Below are 16,366 nucleotides of genomic sequence, written 5' to 3'. Positions count from 1 at the left end.
ATTTTTTAATTTATTTTATTAGTTATTTGATTATGAGTCAATGATAGTTTATTTGATATTGCAAGTTGCAATCCTGATAAAGTATTTTTTTCCCTTTATTTCAAGGGAACAGACGACGCATTAATAGCATAAAGAGTCACCAGATATTTCAGGTGATGCATTTACTGAAAAAAAGTCACCATATCCTTACTTTACATTGCCAATCTCATAAACATTTTTTGTTAACGGCAACGCATTTAATCAAAACAGTGTCGCCTGTTACATCATTTCCATTTGTCCTTTAATTATTTTATATATTTAATTTATCTACAAATAAATACTGAAAATATTTCTTAATATGTGAAGGAATATTATTTTTTCTTAAATAATTTGCAATTCTTTAAATTGTATTTTTGTTTTTTCAAAAAAAGGGAACAAATTAAAAAAAAAAAAAAAGGGGAATCGGCCATGCAATTCCCCCTGATTGCTTGGCTGGTTGACTTTTATGATTATTTTTATTGTCGTTTTCAAATTATTTTGTTTCTCAAGAATAGTTTATTTTTTGTTTAAATTTGTAAGTCTTTAAATTGTATTTTTGTTTTTTTAAAAAAAAGAGGAAACAAATTAAAAAATAAATGGAACAGGCGACAAATAACCCCTGATTGCGTCGCATGTTCCCTTTTATAATTATTTTTATTGTCGCTCTCTAATTTTTTTGTTTCCCAAGCAAAGTTTATTTTTTGTGTAAATTTGCAAGTCTTTAAATTGTATTTTTATTTTTTTTTTAAAAAAAATTTGGAACAGGCGATACAATTCCCATTGATTACATCACCTATTGCGTTTTATGATTATTTTTATTGTTATTCTCTAATTATTTTGTTTCTCAAGTACAGTTTATTTTCTATTTAAATTTGCAAGTCGTTAAATTGTATTTTTGTTTTTAAAAAAAAGAGGAACAAATTTTAAAAAATGGAACAGGCGATGCAATTCCCCCTGATTGCATCGCCTGTTGCCTGATATGATTATTTTTATTGTTGTTCTTTAATTATTTTATTTCTCAAGCACAGTTTATTTTCTGTTTAAATTTGCAAGTCTTTAAATTGTATTTTTATTTTTTTTAAAAAAAACAAAGTAAAAAAAAAAATGGAATAGGCGACACAATTCCCTCTGATTGCGTCACTTGTTCCCTTTTATAATTATTTTTATTGTCGCTCTCTAATTTTTTTTGTTTCCCAAGTAAAGTTTATTTTCTACGCAAATTTGCAAGTTTTTAAATTGTATTTTTATTTTTTTAAAAAGAAAACAAATTAAAAAAAAATTGGAACAAGCGATGCAATTCTCATTGATTGCGTCGCCTATTGATTTTTATGATTATTTTTATTATTGTTTTCTAATTATTTTATTTCTCAAGTACATTTTATTTTCTGTTTAAATTTGTATATTTTAAACTTTATTTTTTTTTTATAAAAAAAGGGGAACAAATTAAAAAAAAATTTTTTGGAACAGATGATGCAATTCCCCTGATTGCATCACCTGTTGCCTGATATGATTACTTTTATTGTTGTTCTCTAATTATTTTGTTTCTCAAGTGCAGTTTATTTTCTATTTAAATTTTCAATTTTTTAAATTGTATTTTTGTTTTTAAAAAAAAGGGAACAAATTAAAAAAAAAAAATTTGAACAGGCGATGCAATTCCTTTTGATTGTGTCTCCTATTCCTCATATAATGATTTTATTATTTTAAAATTAATAATTTTATAAATAATTAATACATATTTAATAGATAGGAAATAAAAATGTGATAAATTTAATTATTTTGAAATTTTTAATAGATAGAAATATAAGACAAAATTATTAAGCAATTCTTTTAATTTATTTATGTTTCTATGATAAGTTATTTGTTATACTTCTATGACATAATGTATATTTCAATAATATATAAATTATATATGCTTATAAAAATTATTTTTAAGAGAATTCTTCTCAACAATTATGTCATTCAAGACTTCAAAAATTATTTAAAAAGCTTTTTTTTATGTAAAAAAGGTAATGAAAAATTATTTAAATTTGTTTTTTTTTATGTTTAAAAACTAATAAGAGACTTTTTTTTAACAATGCATCGCCTTTTATCGCATTTAGCAACTTTTTTTTTTTCTAAATGCATCGCCTATTCCTACATTTAGCTACAAATTTGGAAATTATAATCTTAGAAAAGCATCACCTATTCCAGCCTTTAGCGACGTTTGTTTTTTTTTCAAATTGAAAGTTACTTTTTAGTTTTGTCAAATTAAGATTATTTGATAGATAAATTCATATAAAATAATTTATAGACAATAAAATTTAAATAAATATTGGCATAAGATCTAATATTTCCAATAAATGAAATATTAACTTATATAATAATTTTATTATTTTAAAATTAATAATTTCATAAATAGTTAATATATATTTAATAGATAGGAAATAAAAATGTGATAAATTTAATTATTTTAAAATTTTAATAGATAGAAATATGAGGCAAAATTATTAAGCAATTCCTTTAATTTATTTGTGTTTTTATGATAAATTACTTGTTATACTTCTATAACATAATGTATAAATTAATAATATATCAATTATTTATGCTTATAAAAATAAAAATTATTTTATAAATAAAAATTATTTTTAAGAGATTGCCTCTCAATAATTATGTCATTCATGACTTCAAAAATTATTTAAAAAGCTTTTTTTATGTTAAAAAGGTAATGGAAAATTATTTAAAAAACTTTTTTTATGTTTAAAAACTAATAAGAGATTTTTTTTAACAATGCATCGCCTTTTATCGCATTTAGCAACTTTTTTTTCTAAATGCATCACCTATTCCTACATTTAGCTACAAATTTGGAAATTATAAAACCATCGCTTATTCCAGCCTTTAGCGATGTTTGTTTGTTTTTTCAATTTGAAAGTTACTTTTTAGTTTTGTCAAATTAGGATTATTTGATAGATAAATTCATACAAAATAATTTATAGACAATAAAATTTAAATAAATATTGGCATAAGATCTAATATTTCAAATAAATGAAATATTAACTTATATAATAATTTTATTATTTTAAAATTAATAATTTCATAAATAGTTAATACGTATTTAATAGATAGGAAATAAAAATGTAATAAATTTAATTATTTTTAAAATTTTAATAGATAGAAATATGAGGCAAAATTATTAAGCAATTCCTTTAATTTATTTGTGTTTCTATGATAAATTACTTGTTATACTTCTATAACATAATATATAAATTAATAATATATCAATTATTTATGCTTATAAAAATAATTTTATAAATAAAAATTATTTTTAAGAGATTGCCTCTTAATAATTATGTCATTCAAGACTTCAAAAATTATTTAAAAAGCTTTTTTATGTTAAAGAGGTAATGAAAAATTATTTAAAAAACTTTTTTTATTTTTAAAAACTAATAAGAAATTTTTTTTAACAATGCGTCGCCTTTTATCGCATTTAGCGACTCTTTTTTCAAAATGTATTGTTTATTCTTACATTTAGCGATGAATCTAAAAGTTATAACCTCAGAAAAGTGTCGTCTATTCCAATATTTAGCAACGCTTTTTTTTTTTCAATTTGAAAGTTACTTTTTAGTTTATCAAATTAGAATTATTTGATAGATAAATTCATATAAAATAATTTATAAATAATAAAATTCAAATAAATATTGGCATAAGAATCTAATATTTCAAATAAATGAAATATTAATTCATATAATAATTTTATTATTTTAAAATTAATGATTTTATAAATAGTTAATACATATTTAATAGATAGGAAATAAAAATATTGTGATAAATTTAATTATTTTTAAAATTTTAATAGAGAGTTAATAAAAATATGAATAAAATATAATAAAATATTAATTAAATATATTAATTATTTTTGTTTAATTTTTTTATTTTTCAAGTACAAATTATTTTTTTATTAAATTTTCAAGTATTTTAACTAGTATTTTTGTTATATAAAAAAAAGAACAGGAGACGCAATGTTTACGAATGCCTATTTCATTTTTTTTTTGACTTTTATTCTTTAACTATTTTTTTTATACTTTTATTCTTTAACTATTTTTAATATTTATTTGTAGATGAAAAATAAAAAAATAACCAAAGAAAAAAAATTAAATTGATAGAAAAGGCGTCGCTTTTAATTGTAAATGCGTCGCCTATTCTCTTAGTTAAAAAAAAATATATTTTTAAGTAAATAAACTATACTTTAAAAGCAAATTAATAACAATTAAAAAATAAAAAAAATAAAATAAAAAGTATCTAGCGATTCTTTTTGCTTTTTATGCATCGATTGTTCCATCAAATTAAGGAATAAAAAATAAAGCTTAGAACAAGATTTTAAAATAAATAAACTGTACTTGGAAAACAAAATAATTAAACTACCACTTTGGTAATTTTGTTTCACATATATAAGAAATATTTTCAATATTTATTTTTAAATGAAGAATAAAAAACTAATTAAAAAACAAAAAAAAAAATAATGACATTGATGGAACAAGCGACGCTTTAAGATGTAAATGCGTCGCCTGTTCTCTTAATTTTAAAAAGAAAAAAAGAATCTTAAAAAGGGTTTTAAAATTTTACACGCCTGTTCTGAAAATTTTTGGCGCGTTTTAAAATTTTTATTCGCTCCTTTGAATCTCTTTTCTTTTTTAAAACTACATCAAGTACACTACCTAATAGATATTATATTTGGAAGCAATCTAAGAGAGACATGAAGAGTTAGATATTTCGGGTTTCATTTTTCATTTGCCTATGTTTCTGTCGGGAAGTTGGGTTTATCTATTTCACCCTCGTGGTTAGCTGGGTTTCTTGTTTCTTCATCTCCATCGTTTTAGTGAGTTTCTTTTTTCTTTGTGGTTGGCGGTGACATGTGGTGGGTTAGGTTTTTTTTTTTTTTTTTTTTTTTTCTTCATTTTAACCTTAGGTTAGGTTCATTGGGTTTTCTTAATCTTGTTTTTGTAGATATTTTGTTTGTGATATTGCTTGACATTATTTTGTTAAGTTCAACAAGTATTTTATGTTAAAGATCTTCGAGATGGTCTGTTATTTCAACTCCACCACAACATTGTACTTTTGTTGAAGAAGATGTTCTTGACGATACTACAATGGCTCACAATCCATTTGTCATATAGTTGCCAAGTGTTGATGAAAATAATAATGAGGATGAATGTGAGAGTGGCTATGTTCGTAACAATTGTGAGGGGATATGGATAACAAATACCTTCTAAATAAATTGGTACGTAGATTTATTTATATGTTTTAAGTAATATTTATGACATTTATTATTATCCATTTAATTAATTTTTTTATTCGCTTTCATATGAACAACGAGAATATTCTTTAAATTTTTATCTACTAAATTATTACTTTTTAATAATTAATATATATTTATTTTACATAAATGTTTATAAATTTATTAATTTTTTCATATGCAGTATGAGGATGTGTAATATCGTCAACAAGAGGATGACAACTTCTATCTCAATAAATATGCAATTCATGAAGATTTAGTTAATATTGCTTTTGCTTTTGCATATACAATAGTTTACCGAATTGTAAAAATATTTCATGAGATACTGTTTAATTTATTTGATAATTATTTTGTTATGAAAATGTTTACTTTCAATTTTTGTATTCTAATTATTTTGAATGAAGCTAATTTTAATTTTTTTGTATTTATTATTTTTTTAATAACTTTTAACAATTAAAAAAAAGCAACAGCGATGTACAAGAAGAAAATTGACGCTAAAAAGACTTCTAGTGACACATAATAACAACATTGTCGCCATTTTCGACCTTTAGCGATGCACAATAAAAACATGGTCGCCATTTTCGACCTTTAGCAATGCTCTAGACTTGCGTCCCTGTTTTTAGTGATGCTTTTATTTAAATATATAGCAATGTAAAATAACAAGTCGCTAAAGATTAAATATATATGAAATTAGCGACACGTAGTTGTAAGTAAATAGCGATATACAACTACACAAGTCGCTCAAAATTCTACAATTTAGCGATGCATATATTTACATAAAACAGCGATGAATTATAATAAGTCGCTAAAATTTCTAACAATTAGCGATGCATAAAATGTAGAGTTGTTGTTTCTTCCATATTAGTGATGTATGAATTTACATAAAACAACGATGCAGTATAGATGTAAAAATTAGCAACGTAAAGAGTTAGAGTCGCGGATTCCTCTATGTTTAGCGTCGCAAGTCTCTTTACATTTAGCGACTTGTTGTTGTACTGCGTTGCTGTTTAGTTCACATTAGGCAACTTTTATTTCTACATCGCTATTGGTATAATGTTTTTAGCGACTCGACATTTGGTGATTTTGTGAAATGTATCTCCGTTTATTGCATTTAAAGCATTTAATTGCGTCGCTAATAAGCAAATTTCGCATAATGTCAATTATAAATATACTTAAAGTATAATGCCAACAAAAGGCTCAAGCACTTACTTATAATGATTTAGCTATTAATATTATTCATTTTCCAAGCCTGTAGAGTATTTTATAAATGGAGATGCATGGACAAAGCCAGGCATTCGTTCACATGGAGTCTAACTTTATACCTTTTTTTCCCCTTGCAACTTTCACAATGTTCTTCTTTTAGGTACTATCAAAACTTTCAAATTTATATGAGCTTGTTAAATTTGATTGCATGCTATATAACCATTATGTAGCAAATTGATATTGTCTAATCATAGCTTAACTAGACCAATCTCTAAATGAAAATAGTAACAGAGAAATTATGAATTCATTTCAGCCACGTTTTTCTATTTCAAATAGCAAGATATTTATTTTATATAGATATAAATATTGAATAAGAATCTTCTGTCTTTAAAATTCTATCCCAAATTTTATCTCACCAATTAAAAATATACATTTGATTTAAAATTAAATTGCTAATCATTTATTCATTTTCTCTCCCTCTCTTTTACGTCCATGCCACTACGTTAATAAATGAAAATTGCTTGCCCACGTGAGATTGCAAAGTACAAGCTTTTCTGTTCTCAATTTTTAATGGACCTCACTATTAAATATTAGAGAAACCCTCCTGCCATAATGTGCTAACCAAGGAATAAAATATCGCCGAAATCATCGAAATGTCATCGAAAGTTTTGGGTATCGCCAAGCATCGACACCAATAGAGGGGGGGGGGGGGGGGGAAGAAATTTCTGTTAGTGATGTCGTGGAAACATTGCCGATTCCGTATAATATCGTCATTGTTGGAAGAAATCGGTTGAAATTTCAAAAAATTTGTGGAAATCCAATGGAAAACTAATGGAAATCGATGAAATCTCGGCTACCTTTGTTTCTCATCTCTTTCGATCTTTCCCAAAACCAAAAAGGTCCAAAAACCGACCTTAGCCAAAATCTCATTGATTCAATTGAGAAAAAAGATGAAAAAATTTCTAGAAAAATGACCAAAAAATGGAAAATATGAGATAAAGAAAATAAAAAACAAAACCAAGAGGGGGAAACTATAAAGGGAGAGAAAGATGATACCAATAAATCTAAAGATGGATAGATTTGATGAAAACCCTCGTCAAAGGGCTACCCAAGATGTCAATACCCATCCATTCAACTTGGTACTCACCGAAAAATGCCGATTGGAAAATATAATCCCCATCAATTTTCATGATTTTTCGGCGAACCTAAACCATTTTACTGTCGAATAAAGGTGGCTATAAGTTCTTGGGAATGTGGGTATCAATTTAATATAAGTACTTTTTGGTGGGTGTCCAAAAATGGAAAGAAATTGTTTATGGGAGTTGCTGTCGTAAGGTTGCTGGTTTCTTTCTATTTTCTTTTGAGTGATCGGGAAGAAGATTGAAGAGGAGAGTGGAAGAATGAAAAATATCCCCAGTAAAAGGAATAAAAAAATTAAAAATTAAAATAATTAAAAATAATAAAATATTAATAATTTAGAAAATATATATATACACAAAAATAGTTAACGGATTGACGGATTTTAATTACCCAGAGAAATAATATTTTAATAATAAATTGTACAATACGTAAAAATAGTAAATGGTAAATGGCAAATGAATTGTAAATGGTAAGTGCTTTGCTTACATATTTCTACTATTTTTCCATTTGTTGATGTCTTTGGTTAACAAAATAACCATCATAATATTATATTCTTTTTTTTTTTGGTCAAAAATAAACTGATTTTGAAAAAAAAATTGGATTCTTCTTTTTTTTTTATCTTTTTTAAATTTAGTTTTTCAAAATAGTTTAAAATCAGTTAATTATAGTAAAGATATTAATAAATAATTTTTTGCTACTATAATATGAAATTGCAGATTATATAGAATTAACAAATCAATTCAAAACATCAAAAAGTTCTTTTTGGTATTGATAATGTATTATAAATTATATTTGATAATTTTATATATATTAATATTATTTGTTAAATTTTTTATATTTTGGTGATAACAAATATTGTATTTTCTTTATTTACAATAATTTTTAATATTTATGAATTATGTTAATAATATCTTTGCATTCTAATTATTGTATTTTTATATAATTTTATTATATTAATTATCTCATATATAAAAAATTGTATTATAAATTAAAAATTTACAGTTTTCGTAACTTCACCGATATTTCCATCGATATCGATATTTCTATCGATATTTCCGTAAAATCATACCCTCGATATTTCCATCGACATCGATATTTTCTTCACTGGCGCTAACCACCTCACCTCAATTTCTCCTCGATTTCTTTGTCCTTTTGTTTGTAGTAAAGTCAGTAAAATTTTGGTAAAATTTTGCTCATTAAGAAGGGAACCAAAAAAAAAAAAAAAAAAAAAAAAAACACATTATCTTCTCAGTGGTTAATAACCCCACCCCCCTCCCCCCCCCCCCCCTCCCCCCCGGCTTTTTTTTTTCTTTTGCTACACGAGCATGTAATATTTTTTTTTACTTTATTTAATGTATTGTTTGGGAACATCTATTATGTTTCTTCGGAAACAAAAAAAGTATCTTTTTACATATGGTGATAGATGTATTTTGTTGAAATTATAAATTAATATTTCATTATATATATACATTATACTGTACAACTCTTTGATTTATTGCTCAAGAAAAACATTAAGAACATGAAACTAGTCATTTTATTTGGTGGACTAATGTGCATTATTATGTGAAATTGAAGACTATTTATGTCATTATATTCTCAACAAATTTTTTTTCTTTTATTAAACCATCAAATGGGTGTGGAAATACTTTTAAGTCTTAGTTTATAACAAAAGGTCGGAGAGAGAGGGTTTTAAAGAAAAAATAAAAATAAATAAAACACAACGGGGGAACATTTTGTTTTCCAATGGAAAAATAAAAATAAAAGACGACACATTTTTTTCTTTTTCTGCCGCACAGCAAACAGAAATTGAGGTGGGTGGCTGCCCGCACAGTGGGGTTAAGGTTTCTCTAACATTTTATCAAAGTGGAGCCACTGAAAATTGAGAATAAAAATGCTGGTATTTTGCAATTTCATGTGGGCAAGCATGTTTTTGTTTATTAACAGAGTGGCAGACTTAACAGAGAGGGAGAGAAAATGAATAAATGAGCTGGGATTTTTAAATTAAATGTCTATTTTTAATTTGGTGGAACAGAATTAGAAATAGGATTTTGTAGTTAATTAATGTCAGACAAATCTATAGGCTTGATCTAATAACAAATCACATCTAAAGTTTGAATTTTGTTTGGATGAAAATCTACCTCCACCTCCATTTGTAATACAAAAATAAATAAAATAAAAAATTATTACCGATTAGGGAGGAAAAAAAAATATAGAATTAGAATTAAGGGAGCACTGGGACCTATGTAGGGCCTCCCATGGTTAACATATATATATATATATATATGCCATTTTTAAATTCTGAAACTATACAACAAAAAGTTTATTTATAAAAGTCGTCGATATTCTCATGGTTCAATATGCATATGTAGCGCATATCAACTGGACCAAGCTAGTACTATATTATAATGATAAGAATACAGATGTAATTAATAAAGATACAGATAAATAAAAAATAATGTTAATTTGTGATATGCTTTCCCAACAGAATCCATTGCCTTACTTCTTAAAGCCTAAGATATCTGCTTACAAATAATTAATAAATATATATAAAGTGTCTTTGTGGTCCTAGTCCAACTATAACCTGCATTCGTCAACTTCAAACATCAAACCACCTGAGACCAGACCATGGAAGAAAAAGTTGATGATATCATCGAAATTTCAACGATATTATCGGGTTTCAATGATCATCGACACTGATAAAGGGCGGAATAAATATCTGTCAGAGATGTCGTAGGAATGTCGACGATGGAAATTTCGGATTTTCATTGGATATTTATGGAAATCCGATAAAAATTTCGATTGTCAATGTAAATATGATGGAAATCTCGACTCTCTCTCTTTCTCATGTCTTCTAGTCTTTCCCAGCCAAAAATCACCCAATTTTTGTGTGAAGTGTGATATTTTGTGGGAGTTAACGAACTCAAAGACTTCAACAACGACCACCACCACAGCACCTCCATGATTTCGTAATTGCTTGGAATCTTTGACCAACAAAGAGAAAGAAGAGGTTTCGTTATCTTTAAAGGATCTAAGCTGCCTCAGAGATCCAAGAAGAGGGTGATCGTGCTGCCTCGTCTGCTTTATTTCCAAGAGGAGAGCAATCTGCCTCTATGGCTGCCTCCTTTTCCTCCTATTTTTTCTAATTAATTTTTTTAACAAAATTTTTTATTGTTTAAATTATTTTGTTTTGCCACATCTCATTCACCACACACAACTTCGTTTTTTTTTCTTTTTTTTTTCTAATTTTTTTTTCCTTGTTTTCGTCTTTCTAATTGTTTTATTTCATACACTATAAAAACTTTTTTTTTTTTGGTTCTTAAACTTATCCTTCAGTTTATTCCCATTGCCATCTTTTCAAACATACCAGCCATTTCACCTGTCCTCGAAACATTTTTTAATATTATTTATTTTTTTTTAGAAATTTAATAATCTCTTTCCAATCAAAATATTTTATTTTTTACATTGTCTATCACTTGTCAATTCTTAACTTTTCTTTCTACATACTTTCTAAAATAATGTTTGCATATTTATTATTCTCTATCTTCTCTAGAAGCTTAGAAATAATATTTTATTCAAAATATCTCTACGATTTCCCAGCCGATTGAAAATGTGAAGCAAAGATGAACCTTTGGATGAAATCATTAGGATCAGCAATAATGACCACAATAAGTTTGGCGGTTGGTGGCAGCAGGCGATAGAGGGGACGACGAGGTGGGGAGGGGGGAAGAAACGGGGAATAGCCGGTAGAAAAGTTATAAATCATAAGGGAGTGTAGAGAGAGTGGTTGATTGAAGTGCTAGATTAGAAAATAAGCTTACCAAAAGGTTTAAGATAGGAGGATTACCGTTAAAGGTATTAATTTTGAAATAATACTTGCGTTTTGGAGAAAGGTTTAAATTTTTGAAAATTTTATATATTTTAATATTAATAATATTATATTTTTTATATTTATAATAATTTTTAATATTTATAAACTATTTTATTATTATTATATTTTAATTATTATATTTTTTATATTATTTTACAATATTAATTATTTTTATATAAAAATATATTTTTTAAATTAAATATTTATAATTTTCATAATTTTATCAATATTTCTATAAATATTTTTATAAAATTATATTTTTAATAAAATTATATCTTAACATTTCTATAAAATTATATATAGAATTATATCTTCAATATTTTCCATACATACAGATATTTTCATCGCTTACTTCAGACGTCCAAAACCTTCTTCTTTTTTTTTTTTTTCCTCTGCTTTCTTTTTTTTAGCTCGTCACACACCCCGCCAACAATGTCCGCCACCATATGCGAGAACCAACCACACGTGCTGGTATTTCCATACCCAGCACAAGGCCACTCTCTTGCACTCCTTGATCTCGCCCACCAACTTTCTCTCCGCCGCATAGCCTTAACCATCTTAGTCACCCCCAAGAACCTCCCAGCTCTCGATCCACTTCTCATCGTCCACCCGACCATCGAAACCTTGGTCCTTCCCCTTCCTCCCCACCCGAAACTACCTCCCGGAGTAGAGAACATCAGGGAAACAGGAGTACGAGGAAACATCGCCATGATCAACGCTTTATCCAAGCTCCACGATCCCATTGTACAGTGGTTCAACTCCCACGCTAACCCTCCTGTAGCTATTATCTCCGATTTCTTCCTCGGCTGGACTCAGAAACTGGCGGCTCGAATTCGTATTCCGAGGATCTGTTTCTTCTCCAACAGCGTTGGTAGTTTCTCAGTAACTGACTATTGCTGGAGTAATTTAAACGCAGTTCGTTCTTCACCGGTTGTCCACTTTCATGAGCTTCCGAAATCACCTTCTTTCAAGCAGGAGCATATGCCGTCTGTGATCCGTTTCTTCGATGAATCCGATCCGGAGAAGCAGATGATTAGAGATGGTTCCATTGCAATTCGTTCAAGTTGGGGTTTGGTTTTCAACAGCTTCGACGCTTTGGAAGGTGACTTCTTAGACCATTTGAGAGAGAAAATGGGACACCACCGCATCTACGGTGTTGGCCCGTTGAACCTGTTTACTCTACCGGAAAGTTTGGAACGAGGCAAACCGGATAAGGATTTCCATGGCTGCGAACGTGATGTTTTAGGCTGGCTCGAAGGGTGTGCTGATGAATCTGTGCTGTACGTTTGCTTCGGGAGTCAGAAATTGTTAAAGAGAAAACAAATGGAGGGTTTGGCTTCGGCGCTGGAGCGTAGCAAGACTCGGTTTATATGGGTCGTGAAAACTAGTACGGAGAGAGAAATGGAAGAAGGGTACGGCGTCGTTCCGGATGGGTTCGAAGAAAGAATCCAAGGGAGAGGACTGGTGGTGAGGACATGGGTTCCGCAGTTGATGATACTGAATCACCGAGCGGTTTGGGGGTTTCTGAGTTACTCGGGTTGGAACTCGTTAATGGAAGGGATATCAGCGGGAGTGATGCTGTTCACTTGGCCAATGGAGGCTGATCATTATATGAATGCTAAACTTCTGGTGGATGAAATGGGAGTGGCGGTGAAGGTTTGCGAAGGCGATGATGGAGTTCCTGACTCGGCCGAGTTGGGAAAGGTGATTGATGAGTCAATGAATAATGTGAACGGTCCACAAAGAGTGAAAGTGAAAGAGGTAAGGGACAAGGCTGTTCAAGCGGTAAGTGTCGATGGAACCTCATCCAAGAATCTGGACGAGCTTGTCAAAGAATTGCGCCTACTTTGTGTGTAACGTGGATGGGCCAAAAAGAGTGAAGTGAAAGAGCAGAGGGACAGCCTTTTGGAGCATTAGTGCTGCTGGATGAGCTTGTCAAAAAATTAAGACAACTTTAAATTATAGTCTAAATTGTCTCTTTCTGCATTTTTTCCATGCAAAAAGCAAGAGCCTCTTGTTGAAACTCATAGTTAACAAAAAGAGTTGAAGAATATTGACGAAATAATTCACTGTATTCTCTCGTGTGTTTTCCATAGTTGTTCAACACATATATGTACAAGGCTATTAGATAATACATGTGATAAATACCAGAAGGTTATATATTGTCTCCTAATCCCTTGAGCCTTAGCTTTCTTTACACACTACCATATCCTTTATGATATCATGGCCAAACGGTTTGTCATCATCCTCCAGTACACTGTATCTTTACTGGTTATTGGAATGTGAGGTTTATCACCTCTGTGTAAGTATAAGCTAAATGGTATTACCAATATATATATCTATATATATAAATAGGGTTGTGGTGGTGGACGACTGTGCCTTTGCCAAGCAAAGAAATGTTCTTTTCTTGTTTTTTAAAAAATTAATTTTGTTGAATTGTACTATTTATTATTACTGTATTGCATTATAGTATGGAAATACCATGTTTTACTTGATGGTCCATGTAGTTTGGAAATTATTGTTTTGACAACTTCATGTTCCTATTAAATTTTTAGCTTCAAAAGTTTATCTAATCTTTTTTTTCTTTTTGAAGAAAATAAAATAAATTAACATTATCATATAGTTGAAATAAAAATTAATTAAAAGTATATATATAAAAAAAAACTTTGAAATCTTCAAATTAATTATTGCAAAAAAAAAAAAGAAATAAAAAAATTGGAAGTATATTATATTTAATGTTAACATTAATAAGGATATAAAGGTAAATTATATTTCTAGAGGAAGTGAAGATGATACTGTTAGAAATTTAATAAATACTTTTGAATTTATTCCAATCTTCAAAGATATAAATTAAATATTACCATTTATTAATATAGAAATATTAATTTTCTTTTGGCTGAGTAATAACATGGGAATAAATGAAATTTTTGTTTTGAGTCTTTTGACAATTTCATGTTCCTATTAAATTCTACCTTGAAAGTTTGTCAAAGAAACGATCCAAACTTTATTGAAAACGTTCCTGCCAAATTGTGTGTATATATATATATATATATATGTAGCTGAAGTACGCAGCATCTAGCAGCCCTACAAAATTCTACTAAATATAGCAGCACCAAAGTCCAAACAAGACACCATATTTGTTTTTCTGTTTCTAGAACAATCTGCCTTCCCAACTTCAAAGTCTTAGACCCAATATATCATATTCTTTATCTTAAAAAGTTAATTTTTAAAAAAAGAGTTTTAAAGATTTTTTATTTTATTTTTAATATCAAAAATTTATTTACCTTTTCAAATATGGAGAATTAAATTCACAATATTTATTTCAATATTATATTAATTAACTCCGATACTATTATTATAATATTTAAAAAATTATAAATAAAATAATAAATATTCTGTAGAAAAAATAGAAAATAAAAAAATAACTAAAAGAATGTTGTTCAAAATATATTCTTTATTTTAAAAGAGTCTCCTTACTCAACATGTCTCACCCATGCACAGAGTATTCAACTTTAGAAGCACTTTTGTCCCAAAAATGGGATAAAAAACGGCTTCTTTTGTGTGGCTTGAGAGGAGAAATAGTTGAACAGCATGGCGGCGGTTGCCAAGAAAGAGGCAGGTGTGCGTCTAGCAAGAGATTTGTGTACAAAGCCAGTATTGTTGGAGTCTAAATATATAAAAACAAATAATAATAAATAAACAAATAAATAAATAAGAAAAGCAAGAAGTATCTTTGTATTTCCAGATTTTAAAAACTTATATACTTTATGAATGATTCATAGAAATCACTTCTCCTCAAGGGAGATGATTTATTAAAAAAAATCATCTAATTGATATAACTTTTATAATACTAAATATATTATTTTTGACAAACAAAATAACCAAAAAGAATAATTTTTATTTTTAAAATTAAATATTATGTTTTTTTTTAAAAAAAACAGTGATCCAATATCTTTCTTAATTTCTGTCATTTTAAAATGTTGTTCATGACAATCTAATACTCAATAGATTCTTTCATATATGTAAATAGTAAGGTGTTGAATATGTAATATAAGATTTAAGACGAAATCAAGTTTTCTTCTCAAATTTGATTGTATTTTCATTTGAAGTTGAGGGGAATATTATATTCATGAAAAAGATATATAGAGGATCTCTATCCATATATTCCTTTTAGGCACTTAAACTGTCTTTTTACCATTACTTGATTGATGTTTTGGTTACATAAATTCGTTTGAAGCGGAGGGGAATATTATATATTCATGAAAAGGTTGGAGGATCCCTGTCCATATATTCCTTTTAGGCATCTAAACTGTCTTTTTGCCATTATTTGATTGATATTTTGATCATATAAATTCCCGATAAGAAAAGTTAATAGTAAGTCAGGTGAACAGATAGGTTAGTCAAGAGCTTTGATTTTGATCAAGAAGATAAAAGTTTGAATTTCCTTAGCGTTTGGATTGAAAAGGCAGTCATATTTGTAAAACTTACTTAAAACATACATAAATTGACGGTGTCGATGTGAATAGATCCACTACTCGGGATTGCAAGGATATGCCAACTCTAACCCTCCAACCTTTTTTATTCACAAATTTTTTTAAAAAAAGAAAAAGGAAAATGTAATATTAATATGGGTTAGTTACGTTTAGTACCATGTGTCAGGACCCGTCCAGAATTCCTTCCCCGGAATCCTAGACAAGCCCTGATCCCAGGGAAACCCTACCGGACCCTCCAACGGAAAATCCGGCAGAGCCTCCCCTAAGGGATTTACTTACCACAAATTACCTGCACTGAAAACACACTTCTAAAAACATCCCCTTATTCCTCCCACAAACTACAAATTGATTCCACAAATTGCAGCACTTCAAAAC

The 16,366-nt window shown here is 28.1% G+C and overlaps 1 protein-coding gene across 1 annotated transcript; it reads left to right on the top strand.

Moving 5' to 3' along the window:
* The first annotated feature begins 11,926 nt into the window (after window positions 1-11,926).
* LOC107429115 (UDP-glycosyltransferase 89A2) lies at window positions 11,927-13,690 on the top strand. Its single transcript, XM_016039761.4, has one exon. The coding sequence runs from the start codon at window positions 11,931-11,933 to the stop codon at window positions 13,353-13,355; it is 1,425 nt and encodes a 474-aa protein (XP_015895247.2). The 5' UTR covers window positions 11,927-11,930; the 3' UTR covers window positions 13,356-13,690.
* Window positions 13,691-16,366: the final 2,676 nt, after the last annotated feature.

Source organism: Ziziphus jujuba, chromosome 12 (assembly GCF_031755915.1).
Source record: "Ziziphus jujuba cultivar Dongzao chromosome 12, ASM3175591v1".
In the NCBI taxonomy this organism is placed as follows: Eukaryota; Viridiplantae; Streptophyta; class Magnoliopsida; order Rosales; family Rhamnaceae; genus Ziziphus; species Ziziphus jujuba.
Note: the sequence above shows the minus strand (reverse complement) of the source record. Positions and strands in the feature narration are given on the sequence as shown.